We start from the raw sequence: 19,934 nt of genomic DNA, 5'->3' as shown, positions 1-19,934 counted from the left end.
GGAAGCCAGGATGAGGCTATTACTGTGGTGTCTGGGACAGCAGCATTAGTGCTGGTGTAGTGACACAGAGAGGTGAGGGGGTGAGCCACGGAGGAGTTAAAAAGGAAGAGGTTTTTCTTGCCCATCTCCCTCATGGCTGATTCGGTGCATGGTGCTAAAGCAGGACCCCCATGCCCAAAGGCTCTGTTTGGGCACAGAGTGTGTCCAAGGCACCTGAGCTGTGGCTGAGCTCTGTGAGGAGGAGAGGGGCCCAGGCCATCATGCAAGCCCACCAGTTCTGTGTCCCCACACCAATGGAGCCGTGTTGCAGACCCTGACTCCTTCTTAATCCCCCACTTGTTAGGGCACAGCCCCTCTCTGGAAATGTGTCTCCCAGTGCTCACTGGCAGCTCCTGTCTCCTGCTCCTCCTGGTACAGCAAAAGCCCCAAGCTCACTCCAGGCTGCTGAGCTCTGTGGGCCTCTCAGCCAGGAACATCAGGTTCTGCTTCACACCTGTACTCTACAATCAGGTTACTCTCAGGGGCCACAAGACTTCCCAGATCATTCAAGCTGTCCAGGCAGATGCTCCTTCACTCTGGGTTTGGTCAATGTAACCTTAGCCAAGACACATGCACTGGGATGACAGAAACACTTTCCTACCCCCCCTTGCTGAAGTGTCCTCTGCAGCCACCTCATCCTTTTTGTTACTCCAGCATCACCCAGACACCCACTGAGCATCCCTCCACAGCAGCACAGCTCCTCCAGCCATGCTCCCCCTGACCTCCCACCCAGAGGCTTCTTTGCAGGGCTCCTCACCCACCATCAGCCCTGCACACTCCCCCCAGTGCAACCCAGAGAGCTCCTGTGCCAATGTCACATCACTCCAACAGCACAAACACTCAGACTGCTCAGCAGCACCTGGGGACAAAAAGAAGTGCTCTGGGCACTACCAACTCTTGTTGGCTCTGAGCCCACCCAGCCCCAGCACCCAGCTCTCCTCACCACCCTTCCCAGAGCTGCCTCTGCCTTTCTCTGCTGCTCTCAAGGAGGAGGTGGGATGGGTCTGCCAAAGCAGCTTAAGTCCTTGGGCATCTCTGGCAGGTTCCAGTGATGAACCTCAGGAAGCAAACAGCAGCTTCCTATGAGCCCCCAGAGCCTCCTCACATCAAATTCCAGCCTCTCTTCTTTTAGAAGCATAACAAACAGGACCCAGACACATGAAACAGAGATTTATTATTCTCTGTTCGTTTTACACAAGAGATTCAATGCCAAACCATCACCCCCCTCTGTGACTCCCTGACGAATGAAGCAGCTCCTCCGTAGACCCCGGTAATTTTCCACTCATAAGAGCAGCAGCTTCTGCTTCAAGTTGAGGTTGGGAACCCTGACGGCTTTTCTCAAGCACTCAAGCGATGTGGCCGCTTCCCAGCCCCGCAGCTCCCCCGCGTGGTCTGCGGGAGAGGAGGAGGAGAGGGCGGTGAGAAGTCAGCCAGCAGGGCTGAGCTGGATTCAGTACTTCTTAAACTCGATTCTTTCTACTTTCACATCATCCTCAATAAGCTGGTAGACATAAGCTACAACTGTGGAAGTCTGGATATCCATCAGGACAAATGAAGGGATGATGTTCCTGGAAAGAAAACACATCTTGACCATCTTCCCAGGTACCTTACACTTTGCTGTTGACATACCTTATGCCTACAGGTTCTAACATGCTTGGCTGCCAGGGGCTGGAGGGGTCTGGTGAATGCTACAGGGTGGAGGCACTGGCAGCAGCCTCTTGGGCAGAGCTGCACTGAGCCCAGAACAGTCCCCAAGGCTGCTAAACAGCCTGAGTTGTGTCAGGCTCAGATATTCAAGCTGGCAGTGTCCCCAGAAGTCTGATTTCCTACAAAACAATAGCACACAGCTTCTGGGAAGACACCAGAAAGCAAAAGGACTTCAAGAAGCTGCTGCAGCTCACCCTTCTCCTGGCCCAGGAAGCAGTCCCAGACACACCAGTGCTGGGCTGTCATGCCCAACACATGGGTCAAGTAAAAACCCTGGGAACAGGGAAGCCCCACTGTGCTCCCCAGGCAGGGAGAGAGCCCATCTCCTGCTCCTCACAGCACCTCACCAGTGCTCTGCATCCCCTCACACTGAACACACACAGTTTGGGTAATGCCCAAAGGTTCTGCTGCACTGGGGAGCTCAGGACTCACTTTTCCAAAGCACTGTAGGCTCCTGTAGCTGACCCGGGGTTGATGTAGAATTTATTTTCATGTTCAAACGCTTCAAATCTGTGTGTGTGCCCCGAAATGAGAATGTCCACATCCATCTGCCTCTGGAGCAGTGCCAGGCTGGCCACATCACCCCAGGGAATAACTTGATGGCCATGAATCAGCCCGATTCTGAACTGCCCAACAGTCACAACCTTTTCTTCAGGATAATTCAGGCACTGAGAAGTAGAAAGACACAGGCTATAAACCAGCCAAAGACTCCCCTCACCTGCACAATGCAGGTTCCTACATTCCAAGATACAAACCCTCTTCTCACTACTCCAGAACTCAAGGTGCAGACCCACTGGGTGCCCACACCACACCCCAGCAAGAGCAACTGCAGAGCAAAGAGCTGGGAATTTGCACTGAGGCCAGAAGCCTCAAAGCCAACCAGTAGTAAATAAATACACACACCCCAGTTCCTGCAGCTACACAGCCAGCTGGGGGACTCCAGAGGTCTCACAGCAATCACAGACTTGTGCCAGAGTTCATATGAATCAAGTGACTTTATTACCCACCACCACTGCCAGCTCTCCCCTGGTGCAAGCATGACAAGAAAGGTCTCCAATATAATTCTGTTTCTTCAGTCTTATACATTTCTACTTCCTATCCTGGTGAATTATGGCTCAGGAATTGCTAGTGGGGAAGGACTCCTCTGCGAATGCTAAGGGGAGACAAAGCACACCAAGAGAACCACAGCATGCAGGGAGGCAGAGTGAGGAGTTAACAGCAGGGAGAGCTTTACCTCAGAGTCCCCCTTAACAACGTGAACGTCCCCAGCCAGAGTCCTCAGGTAGTCGTAAGTCTCCTTGGTGCAGAGGTTCCCAGTACACAAGATGTGCTGAATCTTCCCTGGAACCAACAGCTTCTTGAACTTTCCTGGCAAACCACTGCACCGCTGGGGGATGTGAAGGTCCCCTAACACCAACACCAGCTTCGCACACGGCGGGAGGAAAGAGAGAGTTTTAACCCGCGGTACTTAACATCACAAAACCTCTCTGCCGCCCTGCGGCGTTCGCAAAGCCGGGCAAACCAGCACAGGCCCGGCAGGATTTACAGCAGCTGCAGCTTTCGAGGAACAGCCCCTCGCATGCCCGACCTTCCCCGCACATACAGCCGCATCGGGCAGCGCCAGGCTCTCGCCCTCCCGCATGTACCGGGGGGAAGGGAACGCGCTGCCCCCCGGGGCGGCGGGGCAGGGAGCCCGGGGCGGCGGGGCAGGGAAGCCCGGGGCGGCGGGGCAGGGAGCCCGGGGCGGCGGGGCAGGGAGCCCGGGGCGGCGGGGCAGGGAGCCCGGGGCGGGCCGCTCACCATCCCGCTCCGCCGCCAGCTCCACTGCCGCGTTACCGAGACGCTCTCTGCGGTAACCAGGAAGTGATGCGCCCCCCTTTTCCCCTCCCTCGAGCCAATGGCGGCGCCAGCAGCTTCCCACGTGACTCTGCGGGTATTGCTCACGTGACGCGTGCGGGGCGGAGCGGCTGTCCCGGGTCTGGGGATGCTCCAAGGGCCCTTCCCCTTCCCCTTCCCTTCCCTCCCGCACACACGCGCGCTGTGTTTTCCCTGGAATCCGTGGATTTGTATGGGGAATGCATCGTCTCCCTGTGTGGAAACGGCCCGACACAGCGCCCCGAGTGCGCGCGTGGTTAAACGCGTCCTTCTCCTCGCAGACTCTGTGGGGACGCCGGGGCTGTGAGGGGCAAAGGCAGAGTGAAGGGAGCTGGGGGGAGGTGTGGAGGTGCTCCCGAGGGGGACAGGTCCTTGGCGGGGGTCATACACTCCCCCGCCCTCCCCCCATGGGTCCCTCTGGCTGGGCAGGACGGGCTGTGCCCAGGGTGGGTGACACAGCTGCATCGCGATGGACACCCCTCCCTCCCTCAGGGGTACCACCTACATCCTGATGGACACCCCCCCCCGCGGTATCACCGTGGCCGTCTTGGCTCTGCGGTACCGCAGTGCACGGCAACACCCCCATACATGAGGCACGGCGGGGATTCCTCGGGACCCCCCCCACACACAGCACAAACCCCGTGGCTAATTAAACTTTATTGGTAATAAAGACAAACCAAACCCTGCAGGAGCCCAAGCCGGGATCAACCCTGCTTTGTGCCAGGTGCTGGGAGATCTCGGGAAAGCCCGATCATGGCAGAGGTCTCCCTCCTCCCACTGCTGCAGGAGATGCTGCCCTGTGCTGCTGGGCTGAGCCCGGGCAGGTCCCGCACCCTGCCAGGCTCTAAATCTCCGTGGGGGACATTTGGGATCGAAGAGGAGGCTACTGCCTCAGCACAACACAGCGCTGCTGGGCTCACTCAAGCATACAAGGGGGCTTTTTCCATTCCCCACAGAGCTCGGCCCCAGGGGAAAAGCAGAAAGCTGCAGTTTAAGGTTCCTAAAACCATCTGAAGGCGTGTGACAGGGAGCAGTAATAGTTGGCGTTGTCTTCTTGGCAGGCAGAGGCGATGATGAGGATGCAGGCATTGCTGGATAGGTCTTTGGTAGCAGAGAAGCGGTCAGGAATCTTGTCGGACTTGTGCTTGTCTTGCTCAGAGTTGTAATAGAGCAAATACCTCAGGGAGTGTCCCGGGCGCTGCTGGTACCAGGAGATGCCGAACTCGCTGATGTTGAAGCGGGGGCTGAGGAGGCAGGGCAGCCGAGCAGTCTGCCCGGGCAGCACCGACACAGAGGGTGGCTGGGTCAGCACAGGCTGAGCCCTGGAAGCTGCGTGCACCAAGGATGCTGTTAGTGATGGGCTGAGCCACATCTCCTGTCACCCCTAGCCCCAAAATGTCCCCCTGCTCCCTTGAGGCAGCCCCATGACACAACCTTCATCCTGCTCATCACACCACACAGCCCTGCTCAGTCCAGCACCCCCATGGACAGCACAGTCCTGTCTGACAGCCCCCAGGGCCTCCTCAGACAGCAGCTGGCACAGCCTCACTACACTTACCTGTCCCCACTGTCCCTGCCAGCAGAAGGACCATGAAACCCAGGGCCATGTCAGGAAGCACAGGAAGAGAGGCTGTCTCTGAGAAGGTCTGTGCTGCTATACAAGCCTGGGTTGCTGTGAACTGGTACCAGGGAGGTGTATGTAAATGACACAGGGGGCTCAGGGACATTAACAGCTCCTTGTGTCTCTTGCTTTGCTGCAGCTGGGCTTGAGGGAGGGGGCTCGAAGCAGTGGGGCAAGAGCTCAGCTCAGCATTGTGACCCACCACCCACCTTCACTCTGTGCTGAGCTGTTCCCTCCAAATGCACTGGTGCATGCACAGCCCACCCCAGCACCCTCTGCCCTGGGCACTGGGGTACAATGTGGGGCCATCACTGACCACCTCTCTTCTATTAGGGGGAGCAGAGAGGGTTCCCTGTGGTCTTGCATCCCATCCTTCTCTCTCAAGCCTTTTGCCACCAGGAGCCTCAGCCACACGTTGCTGCCTTCTGTATGTAGCTCCATTGCTGTGACAAGAATGACTGCCCTGTGGCACAGGCTGGGAACCACCAATGGTGCTGGGGATGTTGCTGCTTTTGACAGCTTTTTGTACCAAAACAGCAGCCACAGGCAGACACATGAGCAAGTGGCTGTCAAAGTCACCTGTCAGAAATCACTCCCCAGGGGTGCTGGTGCAGTGAGCTGTGGCTGCAGCACAGCTGGGGCCTTGCACGGAAGGACATCAGACTGTCACAGCAAAAGGCTGTCAGACTCACTGGGCATAAAGCCCCTCCTGTTTGTAGCACCCACCACAGGGCACAGACACCCTGCTACACAGCTACACAGCTGGCCTGACCCTCTGAGTCCTCCAGCCCTTGGCAATCCCTGGCAGCAGGGTGGTTGGCACTTTGCCCCATTCCCAGGTGGTACCCCTTGTCCTCCACAGGCAGGCTCAGCGCCCCCTAAGTCTGAAATCCAGAGCAGCTGGGAGCAGAGGGAGCAGGCAGCCCTCCCAACAGGCTGATGTTCAGACCAGGCCCTGCTCTAGCCTGGAAGAGGCTGAACAAGCTGCAGGGACATTCCCCATTGATGGGAAATCTGAGTACTGAAACCACGGCCGAGCTGTGCTGCTGGAAACGCAGCCCCTCCCCTGGGCTCCCCAGCAGCCAGTGCCATCACCACCAAGCATTGTCACCTTGCTGCCTGCCACACAGTGCTGGCACAAGCAGCCCCCACACCACAGGTCTGGAGAGCAGCTGAGGGGAGAGGCTCCCTGACCCCGTGTTTGGTATGGTGAGGCAGGGAGGTAGGTGGGGAAAACACCAGCTTTGACTCGGCTCTCAGGGGCAGCTGGCCATCTGGACCATCTTCATCACTTGGTGGTGGCCCCATGAGGGATGTGGCACCTTGGTGAGCAGCAGTGCCCAGTGGTCAGGGAACAGGGATAGCTCTGCCAGGGCACATCAGCACCCTTGCTTCACCTGTTTAAAAAACAGGGAGATCTTTAACCCATTTACAATGAACCAGAGAAGAAAAGCATTCTCACAGGACTATGCCGCTGGCAAGGAGGGAGGCCAGAGGCAAGGATGCTTAACACAACCAGAAGAGCCATGGGACAGAGGTGACAGCCACCAGCAGAGGTCCTCTGCTCCTGGCTGTGCAAGAAGGGTTCCCCTGAAACAAATCCTGGCCCTCGGTTTCAGAGCAGATTATCTGTGGTGAGAGGGAAGGAGCTGCCTGTCCTGGCCTTGCTCACAGTTGGCTGAGAGCCTTTGCCTGATGCCACCAGACACACGTGGCCCTAAGCCTTTGCTCCCTCTGCTATTTGAATTGGATCCCCAGCTCCGACTCCTGACGTGTGTCAGCCCTCAGCATTTCTCAATAGTGACAAACTCAGTGAGAGTTCATGGCCAAAATGTTCTCTGGTGACTCAGCCATCATCTCCAGCTCCTTCCCCTTGTGACTGGGACAAGTTTGTACAGACCAGCAAGGGCTCGCTGCTTTCTCCTGCTCATAGCTGTAAATTGAAGGACAGAGACACTTCATGAATCAGAACCCTTTTGCCCAAATTAAAGTGTTCATCCCTGCTCCTAACCCAGAGCAGTCCTGGTGCTAAGCCCCAGCAGATGTGGCTGTAATAGAGCAGCTCAAAGCCCTACTAATGGGCATGTGGGGATCCTATCTCAGCTCTCAGCCCCTCACTGTGCCTCCTGCCACATCCCCAGGGTTCCTACAGGAAAGGGAGTGCTACATCCTCATCAGGGTCACTTGTAACTCCTCAGTGAGAGGGCACAGCTCAGCCCCTGCACCAAAAGGGTCTGCTTCAGGGGTGGAGTCACACACCATTTCCAGTTAACTGTCCCACACACCAGGAAAACCCTGTCATCTAGAAACAAAGATGTAACTTTGGAGAGGGGCTCTGCTTAGCAACCACTCGGACACAACACAGCAGCTTTGAGGAGGCAGAATCCACCTCCCATGAAGAACTAGGGCTGAACTTTGTGTTTGTCTGAGGTGGCTGCCCTGGGGGAGGAAGAATCTTTCCTGGGCAGAGCCACCTGCTCCAATAACAAGCGTTGACTTTAGTTTTCAGTCAAGATAGAGACTGATCCATTTGTCCCATTCTGCTGGCAGGAGGGGAAAGCACTGAAGCCACCTGCTATGAATCCTTGCTAGAGAACCTGGGCAAACACCACCCTGATCTAGCAGGTAGGAGCCAGGCACCTACCTCACCTCCACAGAGGAGCTGGGGGTGCAGGCATGAGTGCCCTCCCTGCCCCAGCCCCTGTATGCCACATGTGGGACTGTCCCCTGCATCCCACTGTGCCCCTCCCAGCACAGCTCAGAGAGGTTCTGGCTGTGGGCAGCAAGGAGGGACCAGCAAAAGTCAAGAGCTGGTTTGCAGAACCTCTCCTGGTCAGCAGTACAGCAAGTGCCTGCTGCCCTCCCACCCCATCCCAAGCACAAGCCCCTGCAGAGTAGAGAACTTTGAAGCAGACAGGGGACATTTTCTTGGGGCAAACAGTGGAGAATCATAGAAACAGCCAGGTTGGAAAGGACCTCTGAGATCATCAAGTCCTGAGATCCAGAAGAGCAGGACGGATCAGGAACCCAAGAAGTCCCATCTCCCAGTCTGTAGTCTCACAGCTGGCACAGCCTCACCACACTCACCAAGGGGCAACTGGCCAAGGCTGAAGGCCAACACCTATCTGCTAGTGGGTCATCCACAGGTTGGCTGCAGCAGCTCTTGGCACACAGGTGAGAGACCAGTGGATAAGAGGCTCTTTGCAGAGGAGAGCTCAGCCCCTCACCAGCACCCCAGCCAGGCCCAGGGCCACCTCACAGAGCAGGAAGAGCTCAGAGCTCAAGGGCACCCCCAGGATGAGGGACGTCCCTGATGGGAACAGGGCTCAGCCACCATGCAGTGCCACCTGAGCACTCATCCTGCCCATCAGGAATGCCCCAGGGCTCTGCCCCAGATCCCCCTGCTCCTCTCAGAGGGTCACACATCCAAGGCCACACCTCAACAAGCCACACAAATGCTGCAGCACAGCCAGGGACCGGCAGCAGCCTTCTGCTTCAAGTGTCATTCAGAGTCCCCACAGCTCCAGCAGCAGCACTGCAAGCACTTCACCAGGATGGGTCAGGAGACAGCACCCACCTGTTGGAGGTGCTCCTGATGGTTCTCCTTAACAGCTTCTCTACCCAGACCTGCACACACCATCAGTCTAATATTTATTTCTGAAAGGGAGTTAGTTAAAACAACTTCATTACATAGGCTGCTCACTGAGGTAGCACAGAGCACTTGGGCTCTGAGTCTCTGTCATTGACTTTTTCCCTTGGCTGCCTCTCAGGAGAACACAAGGAACCACAGATAAGGCCAGGGACAGCTCAGAGCATTAATATACCACTGGGAATTTAGGCCCTGACATTTAGAAGGGGTCAGACTTTCAACACCAGCCTGCAGTATCTGCTGGCAGCTTTCACCATCTAGACCTGAATTTCCTCATAAATTCAGGTAAGCAGCCAGGAACTTTCCCAGTATTCAACATCTAGAGGTCAGCAATGAACACATTAATTTTGCCATGAAAATTCATCTGTTAAGAATTATACTATGAGACCAAAGCTCCATCTGAAGCCTCAAAATTCTCCTTCACACCAACACAAGAAGCAGGGTCTCCTGCTGGAGGCAGCACTCAGACCTTTCTACTACTGTGACTTTAAGGAGGAAGCAGCTCCAAACTTAACCTGATGCTGGTGACCTTGAGAGCATTGCATAACCTGCTAAAGCTTTTAAGTAAGATCAGCCAACTGTATATGAGTTAGACAGCCAGACAGGTCATGTTTTCTTAGCTTCAGGGTCACATCAGCTCTTAAGAAAAGGATAAGAACAGAGAAAGAATTTATTTCTGAAAATACTGTAGGACACTTCTCAGATTACCTCTCCAGCCTGTCCTCTGCCTGGAACAAAGCCAATCCAGCCTCAGCTCAGCTGTCGATCCACTTTTGCTAAGTCATACAGGGACAGACCTTGCTAGGCTGTACCTCTGAAACCATGTACCATGCAGAAAATATGCAATTGTACCTTGGCCTTTAAGCAGCTGATACTGTTAACATTGACAGCTTAAAAATTAGCTTAAGAAATAAATAAAGAATATGCACAAGTGTTCAGTCCTAATAAACTCATTTATTTCTCTGTAATAAATAGAGCGCTATCTGAACTTCAACCTCCCACAAATCCCAAATCCCATTCCTTTCCTTCCCTACTAGTCCAGAAGCGAATTACCACTAAAAGACTCCTGTCTGGGCAGTCTGTCCCCTCCAGCTCATCCCTTGTCTGTTTGTTCTTCCACTCCCTGCAGGCAGCAGGGCTCTACACCAGGCTCCTCTACTCCTACGAGGGGCAGATTCTTCACAGGAGAGAAGAAACACCTACAGGGAAAAAAGGATAGGTTCAGGATTAGGTGCACGTTCCACAAGCTGGAGTGACCAGAAAGACAAACACAGACTTTGCTTTTAACAGATGCAGTAGGAATTAGGGAATCAAGCAGGGAAAGCAGGAAGCTTCCCACTGCAGCCAGAGGGTACCTACAACCTCCTCACCTTCAGAGACATGGTGAGGATCAAGCTTCCTGCATTCCAGAACACAGGAAAGGCAGAACTGCTTCCTGTTTGAAGCCTTGAAGGGCACCCTAACCTCGAGGGGTTGCTCCTGCAACCTTTGAACCCTCTCAGGTTTCCCTCTGGCAGCAGCTTCCCCAACCCCATCCCTCCCGGGGGGACGGACTCACCACTGCTGTACTTGCACTGCTTCAGCGCCTCGTTGAAGCCCTCGCACAGGGTCAGGTCCTTCTGGTTGGTTGCACATTCCAGGAACTGCTTTATCTCATAGTGGCAGGGACCATAGGGCGACTGCTGGTACACGGGCTGCTGCGGACACGAGGATGGTCAGGGAAGGTGACCGGGGGGACCGAGCCACGCCCGAGCGAGGACAGCGGCTCCCCACAGGGACAGCCCCGTCACCCCGGGCTGCCGCGCTTGCCTCCTCCCCGCAGGGGCCAAACGGCCCCGGTGCCCGCTCCCAGGCCTGACCCTGCCCCTGTGACAAGGACGGGACAAGGACGCCCGGCCCCGCTCGCACCTGTGCGGGAGCCGCCGCCTTGGCCGGTTCGGAGGAGCCGCCGCTGAAGACGCCGGTGATGGCGCTGCCCACTACGTGTCCCACGGCGGAACCCACCGCCACGCCGGCCGCCGTGCTCGCCATCTGCGCCATCAGCCCGGGCTGCGCCGGCTGAGCCGCCGGCATCGGGGCCGCCGGGGGAGGGCTGCGGAGAGGAGCGAGTCAGAGAGGGGTGGTAGGAGCAGACGGGCCCGGCACACGCACACAGCCCCCCACATCCCCACGCCCCGGTACCTGGCCGGTGCCGGTGCCGGTGCCGCCGCGGCCCGCCCCACGCTCCTGCTGCCTCTCGCCATCCTCTCGCTGCTCTCCCAGCCCCGCCCCGCGCGCTGCCTTAAGAACCGGCGCCACGTGACGCCGCGCGCATGCTCCGCCGCCGCGGCTGAGGCACCGGCCCGGTCCGGCCCGGATTGGCCCGCGGGGAACGAGGTACCGGAACCAGCTCCCCCCCACCCCCCGGCGCTGCCGCACCGACCCGCCAGGGGGCGCCCTCGCCCGCCGGGTCGGGCCCTGGCTGTGGTCCCGATCCCCATCCTGATCCCGGTCCCGATCCCCATCCCGGTCCCGATCCCCATCCCGGTCCCGATCCCCATCCCCATCCCGGGCTCTGCCCCGGTTGCAGACGCGCAGACGCGCGTTGGTTTCTCCGCGGTCCTTCGCGGCCACCGAAACTTCCGAACCGGGAGAGCGGCGGGTCCAAGTGTAGCAGCCCGGTGCTGCATCGGCTTCTGCCCAGCCCCGTACGGACACGGACACGGACACGGACACGGACACGGACACGGACACGGTCACGGACACGGGCACGGGCACGGACCCGCTGTCGGGGGTGCCATAGTGTCCCCGGTGTTGAACAGCGCCCGAGGGAAGATCCCGGGTGAGCCCGTCCAGCCCCCGGTCCAGGGGCCTTGAGTTCCCCAGTGCGATGGCCTCTGCCTGCTCCAGCACAGGGGTCACCCCGCAGCTCCATCAGTCCCACTGTACAGAACCACAGACCCACTGGGCTTGGAAAGGACCCTCAGGACGAGGGAGTCCAACTGTTAACCCACCACCACCAAGATCACCACTGAGCCATGTCCCTCAGCACCACATCTGCACAGCTTTCAGGTCCCTTCAGGGATGGTGACTCTGTCAATGTCTGGGCAGCCTGTGCCAGGGCCTGACAACACTTTTGAGGAGGAATTTTTTCCTAATATCCAATCCAAACCTGTCCCGGGCAACTTGAGGCCGTTTCCTTTTGTTCTGTTGCTTGTTATTTAGAAGAACAGCCAAGCACCCACTTGCTGCAATCGCCTTTCAGAGAGTAATAAGGTCTCCCCTGAGCTTCCTCTTCTCCGGGCTAAACAACCCTTTCATGCTCTTGAAGCACAATTGCAAAACCTCTTATTTTTATGTCCAAAGGAACATCCAGGAAGGCCTCGAGGGAATTGGAAACCACTTTAAATCTCTCACATGTGCCTGGAAGGCAAACTGAAACTCACAGCCACAGGGGGAGTAGACTGTGCTGGTTTATGGTCCTCATACCTACCACACCAGTCACACCATCAGGTGTTTATCACAGGCAGATGAGGCAAAAAACGCACCCATTGGAGGGTGAGCTGGCTTCTAGCTGTGCCCAAACTCAGCACTTGCAGATGAAGCAACCCATCATTTCCAGAGCCACTGGCCCAAATGTGGCTGAGCTCATTTTTGGGCTCCTGACCACATGCTAAAGAGCCACAGAGCCTCCCATGAAGGACCAAGCTCCATGCAGTGCAGGCAGGGGTGCAGGCAGCAGGAGGGAGGGCAGAGGCACCAGGGGCAGGCAATGTGCAGAGCCCAGCACTCTGCCAGGGAGGCTTCTGCAGGTGTTGTGACAAAGCAGAGCTTCAAGGAGGATGATGTGGTGGCTTTTTTTGATGCTCAGAGGCGCCTTCTCCCAGGCATGGAGCAGAGCAGGACAGAGCATGAAGGGGCTTGCTGGAAATATGTGATGGAGACAGTGGCCTGGGAGAGGATGAGTGGGGAGAGGTGGATAATGAAGGGCTGAGAGAGGGAAGATGAACAGTCCACAACTGGGGCAGAGAAAAGAGGGTGCCAGGGAGGAGCCAGGGTGGGGAGGAATGATGTGGTCTGAGCCAGTGACCAGCACAACAATTTTTGCAGCAGCCCTCTGGATACAAACCAGCAGATCAAGGAAACCTGTGCAAGGTGTGGACATAGTTGGGAAGGAAGAATCCATGGAAAGATGATGATAAGCCCTCAAATCACGAACAGACAGACTGGATGACACCAGATTTACCTTCAAACCAATTTCTTGACAATCATCTCTTCCCTGGCACCCCATCTGGTCTCTGAGGTCTCTGTGGGTCCAGGTCTGATTGATGTCTCACTGGGATGGGCCTGGCTGCTTGTTTCTTTGTTGTTCCATATGCCCTATGGAGTGAAAGAAATTTCCAAAATTGAGAAGGATCCAGAAGTTGTCCAGGAAAAAAAAATTTAAAAATCCCAGCTATGTAATGTCTCCAGGGCTGTGTTCATACATTCAGCAAGTTATGAAAACTAGCTCTTTGGGCTGGTTCATTGACTGGCAGGAATTAGAGAGCTAAGTCACTGCAGGGCTGGCAATTAGCTGCTGTGTAAGTGTTTTTGTAGAATCAAATTTCCAGCACGAGGGCAAGAGAAAAGCATTTGTAAAGCAAGCCATCCCCCAGCACAGGAGCTGGGCGGGTGGAGGGAGAACCGCAGCTCCTGTGCTCCTGAGGGAAGGTATTGTGCCTCAAAAAAATACAACTTTGGTCTCTTCTTCTGAGGGGTAACAGCCCCAGATCCTTTCTCCCATAGTGCCAGGGAGCTTGCCTGCCCCTGGAGCTGTGCTGTGCAGTTCTGCTTTCAGCTGGAACAGCAGCATTTTACATTCAGCATTTGCTTGTCTTTCAGCCACTAATGAAGCGGAGAGGGAGGCAAGACATTGTCAAACCAGAAGAATGTAACTGGAAAGCCCCTGCAGCAGCAGCACCTGCTTTTTTTTCCTTTTTCCCAGCCTTGCATCCCAGGGGAGCAGTGCTCCTTCCCTTCCCTGGGCAGCCCCATCCTGCCACGCTGAGCCACAGGGATTTGAGGGGAAACAGATCTTAAAGACATGAGGAAAAAAAAGGAGGGAAGAAAAAGGTGACCTCAGGGAGCCCCTCACTGCCAGGGACCCCCAGGGTGAGAGATCAGCTCTTTGCCACCAGCATGTGAGGCTGTAGGGCCGGGGGTACCAAGCTGTTGGCTTCTCTTCTTGCTTGTCCCTGGCCATAGGAAGAATCTGGGCATCTGCTGAGCGGGGGGAAGAGAGGAGGGACTTTCAGGGGGCGTAGGGAATGCCAGACATCCAGCCATAGGAAACCGAGGTTCATTAGTTCCACTACACGCTGAACAACTTGCTGAAGGAGCCTGGGTTTCAAGCTGAGAGCATCCCTCTAAGCTGCATCTGGGGGACCCTTTGATTTGGTTAATTAGACACAAAGATTTTCTGTGCTGTGGGAGGCCGGGTATGTGCTGAGGAGCACAGCAACCTGGGTTTACTAATGAGATAATTTATTGTGGCTGTCTGAGAAGGCTGAGTGTACACAACTCCACCCGCACGCACACCACCCACCCCAAGCCCTCTGCTCCCAGCTGGAGAGTCCTCAGTGCTGGAGGTGGGAGCACTGTGTTCAGTCTCCAGCCTTCCCAGGAGCTGTCCTCACCTCGGGGGACTTGTGCAGCAGGGATTTATTTGCATCTAAATATCCCCACAACAGTCTTCACTGCTTTCCTATCCAAACTTCCCAATTTTCAGCCTAAACATGATCTTTGAGTCAGTCAAGTAAGTAGCTCTGCCTCTGCCTGCTTCCCCTGCTCCAGAAGATCTCTCCTTACATAGTTCAAGTGTTGGGGCTTGCCTACACTTGAGCGTTAACTCTGGATTAAGGGACGTATAAATCTGACAGTAATTAATTCCTGAATAGTGCTGGGAAGGTGAAAACTCAAACCCAGTCATTCTGAGTAACTCGGTGCAGTGGTACAATCCTGGTAGCAGCAGGATCAGGTAAGACAAGGTTTGTAAAAAGCAGGTGTGTTTTTTTCCAACTGCTTCTCCCCATTGCTCTAAAAGCAGATAATAATCTCCCCCTTCAGAGTCTGCCTCACTGAAACCCTCTCACTGTCACCACTGAAACACGGCTACAAAGAGATCCAGGAATTCCCCACGCGTTTGGGCTGCAGGGGGTTATTTCACAGGTAAGGAATGCAACACCCAACCTCCCTGAGTCCCCTTCTTGCCTCTGCCCCTCCATCAGGTGACAGAACACCCATCTGCCTTTACCAGCCTGCCCATTCCCAGGGTGCTTGCTCAGGGGAGTGTTGCCACCCACAAGTGACACGTTTCCCCAGAAGCCTTCTCCACACAGCCCTGCCACGCTGCAGCACATCCCTGCTCCATCCCAGCCACCAGCCACTGCCAGCAGTAGCCATCTGGAGATGCTGATGGAGCCTGCTGCCTCCTGAGATGCAGGTTTGTGCTTGGAAGAACCCTAATTACTGCATGCAGGGGCAGATCTGGGCAGTGCTCTGGGTGTACCTGAATTTAAGTTATTTAGGTTAGCAGCAAATTGCATGGGATGGTTGCTCAGGGATCTGGGCAAACTATTCAAAGCAGAAGAAAGCGTCTGATGAATTAGCCAATATTTTTGTTTGTGGACAATCCCAGGAAAAAAAAAAAATGAAAGAAAACCTCCAGTTCTTACCATTGTGTTTGCTACTCAAGATTACTGCATGAATCATTTATGACTGAATGTATTGCAGTCAGTGGGTTTCTCATGTCCTGCTTTTATTTACATCTTTGAGCTCTGGCTAGTCCTCATTTTGCTGGTGCCGAGTGGCTGATTCCAACCTCCCAAGTCCATATGGAGCTTTCAGGTCAGGCATAAATATGTAAACAGGATTTTGTTATGCTATGTTTTTTGCAAGCAGAAGATGCAACTGACTAATAATAATAATAATACAGAAGATGCAACTGACTCATAATAATAATAATAATAATAATAATAATAATAATAATAATATCCCAAACAGGCAAGTTGCTGCCACTAAAAGGAATTCACAGATTTTTCATGATCAAAGGGACACATTTCCTGCAGCCTTGCCTTGCCACTGCTCCCACAAGGAATAACAGAGCAGTAGGATCAGAGGCAGGTGACATCCAATGGCATCACCACTGCAGGATGGCACACAGCACGCTGTCCCCACACAGATCTCTGCATCCTTCCTCAATCTCTTCTCAGCCAAAACACAGTGTTGTGGAATGAAGTGACTGTACTGCAAGAGCCAGAGATAAGAAAAGGGAGGGATAAAAAAATGTGACATTTAAACCTGGAGGAGCTACAGATGTCCAGATGTGACTGCAAGGGAAGGGAAGGAAGGGAAGGCAGCACTACGGAATGCTGTTTCAGCTTTCAAGTCTTGTGCTCCCAGGATCTACATGCCATTTCTTGGATGTGGTTTGCCCTGAGGGCAATCTCAACAGCTGTGAAGTTTCAGCAGATGAACAATGTAGTTTTCAATAAATTTCACAAAGCAAACGAAAGGATTTTAACTCGTTCACGCTAGCCCACTTCTGGTCTGAAGGCTCTTCCGGATCTGAATCCATTCACATCACAAGTGTTTCCCATTTCAGCCCCAGGGCCTGACTGCTGGAGCACACCTGAGCTAGGCTGCTCTGCTTTGGGTTTCCAGAGAGTGCTTTCCCATCAGAAGAGGCTTCTCTCAGACATGCCCGTGGGTTCCAGGAGGTGCAGGTAGATCTCTGCATTTACCTGTTCCACTTAAACCCACCCTGGTGACCTACAGGTGGGGGAGGGTATCACAGGTGGAATGTGGATGCCCTCGTCTGCATTGGTGGTTCCCCAAGCAGGTTCCTATCAGCACAGGGCTAACACCACAGAGTTTTCTGTAGTAAAACAACACTTGAGCAAACACAGAAGCACAAATGGGGTCTGTGTTCAAGGCAGAGGCACCCTTGACCTTTCAGGAGGCTGTTAGCACCAACCCATAAACAGCTACTGCTTTCAACTAGGTTATTACAGCAACAACCTCCCCCACCTCCCCCTTCCCACGCAAAGACAAAGCCCATCCAGCAACCAGAGAGATCCAGTCTGATGCTGCAGCCTTTACAAGCAATTGACAGCCACCTGTGATTCAGGGTCCTCTGTCTCTGGTTTCCAAAGTGTCCCACATGTTTTAGTCACCATATTGCTCTCTCTGCCCTACCAAAGCCGTCCAGACATCAAATTCCAACATGTTCAGCCAAAAACTAAACACTGGACCCTATCCTTTCTTTCTTTCTTTCTTTCACAGAAACTGCCAGTGGTATTTCCCTTCTTGCTTCACTTTGGTCTCTGAGTTCTTCCCTAGATCTGAGGCGTCTACACTGAGTTTGTATCAGTGCAGTCTTGGTTCAGCAATTGATGTCCAAGAGGAAAGTGGAAAAGCACCTTGGGAACTGAGCTCTGCCATGAACTAGCTGCCAACTTCTTGCCATGACATTTGTCAGTGGCAACAGAATGTGGGTCACAGACATGTCCTTCCCCACAGCATCTGGGGTAGCATGAGCTCTGAACTCACAAAAAAACAAACTAGCAGCTGTGACACCCACTGGATCCCAAAGGGAGCTCAGAGAGCACTCACACCAATTGAAACCCACATGTTTGTGATCTCCCTTCCTGGTTATCTCTGGACTGAGTTTACCTGCTATCCTGTCATTCTCCCCTCCTGGCTCACATTCTCACTGCCCCACTGATGCTGGCAGGTGCCCTGTAGATGTCTGTTCCTGCTCTGTCAGCACCAACCAGCCCAGCTGCTCCCCTGCCATGAGCACAGCCACCCCTGGTGCTACTACTGCTGGTCCTGGCTCTCTAAGCTGGCCTGGACATGCCAGGGATGGTCACCTTCCCCTCATCATGGGATGGTGGGATGGTGCCTGAGAAATGGGGCTGGAGGGTCCCAGCAACAGCCAGGCTGAGCCGAAAGGGGCTGGAGGAATGGTACCTGTTCTGGGGAGGAGAGGAGAGAGGGAGGGAGGTCAGGGACTTGGCCTCTCCGTGCAGAAATGTGTGTAAAGAAAGGCCTTGACCCACACCCTGGATTCCACAGCTCAGCTCTGGGGACGGGGGGGGAGAGAGGACAGGATGGGACATTTCCAGCTTGTTCATAAAAGCCTCATCTCACCAGCCCTGCCTGCTGCGTCCCCCAGGCCCTCCACCCCTCACACTGGGTCCTATTAATGCAGTCCCCCTTAGGCTAGAGGGAATCACATCCCAGGAGACATTCCAAACTCAGCTCAGCCTCAGAGGGGATCAGAGGGAGCCAAGGGTGGGGGGTGTTTCACCAGGACGTTTGGTTGACAGGGAGCTGGCAGGTCGGGAGTGCTCCAAGACAGCTCTAGCAGCTGCCTTATCAGACACCCAGCAAGTTGAGGCTCCTCTCTCATACTCCTGCTCCGTGTCTCCCACAAACCAGTTGTTGTTGCTGCTCTGTGCCTGGAACCTCTTCACCTGGGCTCCGCCGGGTGCTGGGAGTATGGCCGGGCACAGGGACTCCAGGCAGGGTCTCTCACCTTTCTGCTCAGGTGATGAACACAACCCTGGTGCTGTACAGCCAGGTCCAGGCTGCCGTAGGGGCTCAGCACCCTTCCCCAAGCACCGACAGAGCCTCAACCACGAGCTCCTCGCAGCCGTCGCCATCTGCACCAGCCGGGGCTCACACCTCTTGCCAGGAATTGGAGCTGGCTCCCCGGCGTCTGGCTCCTCAGGTGAATTGTGGTGTGCCCTGAGCCTATGCCAGGAAAATGCCAGGAGATGAAACTCCATCTCAGGCCAAGAGACACGAAGATGGATGTGTTTTCCTTGCCTGGCTTATCTCGCAGGCAGCACTTTCTCACCGGAGCCCGACACTATTTGTGTGCGCTCGGCTCCTGGCACGGGGGCAGGAGATGATGAGACAACAAACATTGTGGTTTACCTCTGCGGGGATGCTGCCTGGCCTGGCCCTGCTGGAACCACGGCCCAGCACGGAGCTGCTTCCCGGGGTTGAATCCCAGGGCTGGCTGCAGTCGCACAGGGGCTGCAGGAGGAGAAAGGGGAGGAAGAGCCGCACGACCCTGAAGCTGCTGAGGGATGGGCTGCAGCTCCTGAGCTGCTCCTTGAGGCACCTACTTCTGCACTGGACCCGTGGGGAGATGCAGGGCACCTCAACAGGGAGAGGGACAGGATGGTTCCACCACCATCTCTCTTGTTCCTAGGCTGGAGGAGGCAGAGGTGGCAGCCCCCAGCCCTGCAGGTTTCCCGAGGGCACTAAGCCAGGCAGATCCCAACCTCAGGCAGGCTCTGCACCCCTGGGCTCAACCTCCTTAAGGTCAAGGAGGAGCTTTTTATTTTCTAAAAGGTAAAACAAAATAAGTGCAAAATAAGTCGTAGTGGATCAAGCAAAACTTTCTGGAAATTCATACTGAGGCTGTTAACATTGGCCTAGTTAAGCTGAAGTCTATAAAAAAATATTTTACTTTGGTATTTTCAAGGTGTGATGTTTGGAGCCAGGACAGCCTGTACTGTCCCAGCCATTTTCATTTAAAAGATCTTAAAAATCTAAGATTAGTTTTGAAGCAAAGCATTTTGCTGACCAACAGACATTTTTTCCATATTATTTTACATGTTACTTTGCCTTTCCACTTCTGAGCCCAGGCCCAAAGGCCAAATTTACCCTAACTCCACACCCTCTTCTTGCCCCCTCCCCAAGTCTATGCTTTGGGCTGCCAGCTGAGGAGAACCAAGTAATTCAAGGCCTGTTCAAGAAATACTTCTGATCCTTGGTGTTTTCAAGGGCAGTTCACTGTGCGTGACTCCCAGCCTTGTTTGCACCTACCACCACCTGTACTAACACCCACTTTTGCTGCCTAGGAGCAAACAAGATGCCAGGACCAAAGAAAAGGGGAATCCCAAAAGTGAAAGAGTGAGAACAGAGACTTGCCTGATGACAATGCATCCCCGTTTGTCACCCATGGAGCAGTGATGCTGGAGACACCAGTTCATGAGGCCATCA

General features: G+C 54.7%; 3 protein-coding genes across 4 annotated transcripts; all 3 read right to left on the bottom strand.

The window, feature by feature from the left end:
• Window positions 1-1,216: 1,216 nt before the first annotated feature.
• Window positions 1,217-3,578, bottom strand: LOC103536640 (vacuolar protein sorting-associated protein 29). The gene is made up of 4 exons (XM_030460358.1): window positions 3,547-3,578; window positions 2,981-3,169; window positions 2,179-2,414; window positions 1,217-1,607 (listed from the first exon to the last, which is right to left on the bottom strand). Exons 1-4 carry the CDS (start codon window positions 3,547-3,549, stop codon window positions 1,490-1,492), a joined length of 546 nt encoding a protein of 181 aa, XP_030316218.1. The 5' UTR covers window positions 3,550-3,578; the 3' UTR covers window positions 1,217-1,489.
• A 1,006-nt stretch (window positions 3,579-4,584) lies between these two features.
• Window positions 4,585-5,362, bottom strand: VPREB3 (V-set pre-B cell surrogate light chain 3). The gene is made up of 2 exons (XM_008502834.2): window positions 5,180-5,362; window positions 4,585-4,950 (listed from the first exon to the last, which is right to left on the bottom strand). Exons 1-2 carry the CDS (start codon window positions 5,346-5,348, stop codon window positions 4,622-4,624), a joined length of 498 nt encoding a protein of 165 aa, XP_008501056.2. The 5' UTR covers window positions 5,349-5,362; the 3' UTR covers window positions 4,585-4,621.
• Window positions 5,363-9,825: 4,463 nt separating this feature from the next.
• CHCHD10 (coiled-coil-helix-coiled-coil-helix domain containing 10) lies at window positions 9,826-18,168 on the bottom strand. Of its 2 annotated transcripts, XM_008502722.2 has the most exons (5): window positions 18,164-18,168; window positions 11,073-11,146; window positions 10,800-10,983; window positions 10,450-10,588; window positions 9,826-10,090 (listed from the first exon to the last, which is right to left on the bottom strand). In XM_008502722.2, exons 2-5 carry the CDS (start codon window positions 11,132-11,134, stop codon window positions 10,071-10,073), a joined length of 405 nt encoding a protein of 134 aa, XP_008500944.2. In that variant the 5' UTR covers window positions 11,135-11,146; window positions 18,164-18,168; the 3' UTR covers window positions 9,826-10,070. The 2 variants fall into 2 exon arrangements, with proteins under 2 accessions (XP_008500944.2, XP_030316220.1); XM_030460360.1 differs by lacking the exon at window positions 18,164-18,168 and having other exon boundaries at window positions 10,450-10,585; window positions 11,073-11,149.
• Window positions 18,169-19,934: the final 1,766 nt, after the last annotated feature.

This window comes from Calypte anna, chromosome 15 (genome assembly GCF_003957555.1).
Source record: "Calypte anna isolate BGI_N300 chromosome 15, bCalAnn1_v1.p, whole genome shotgun sequence".
NCBI classification, from domain to species: Eukaryota; Metazoa; Chordata; class Aves; order Apodiformes; family Trochilidae; genus Calypte; species Calypte anna.
The sequence above is the reverse complement of the archived record's forward strand: the minus strand, read 5'-3'. Positions and strand labels throughout refer to the sequence as shown.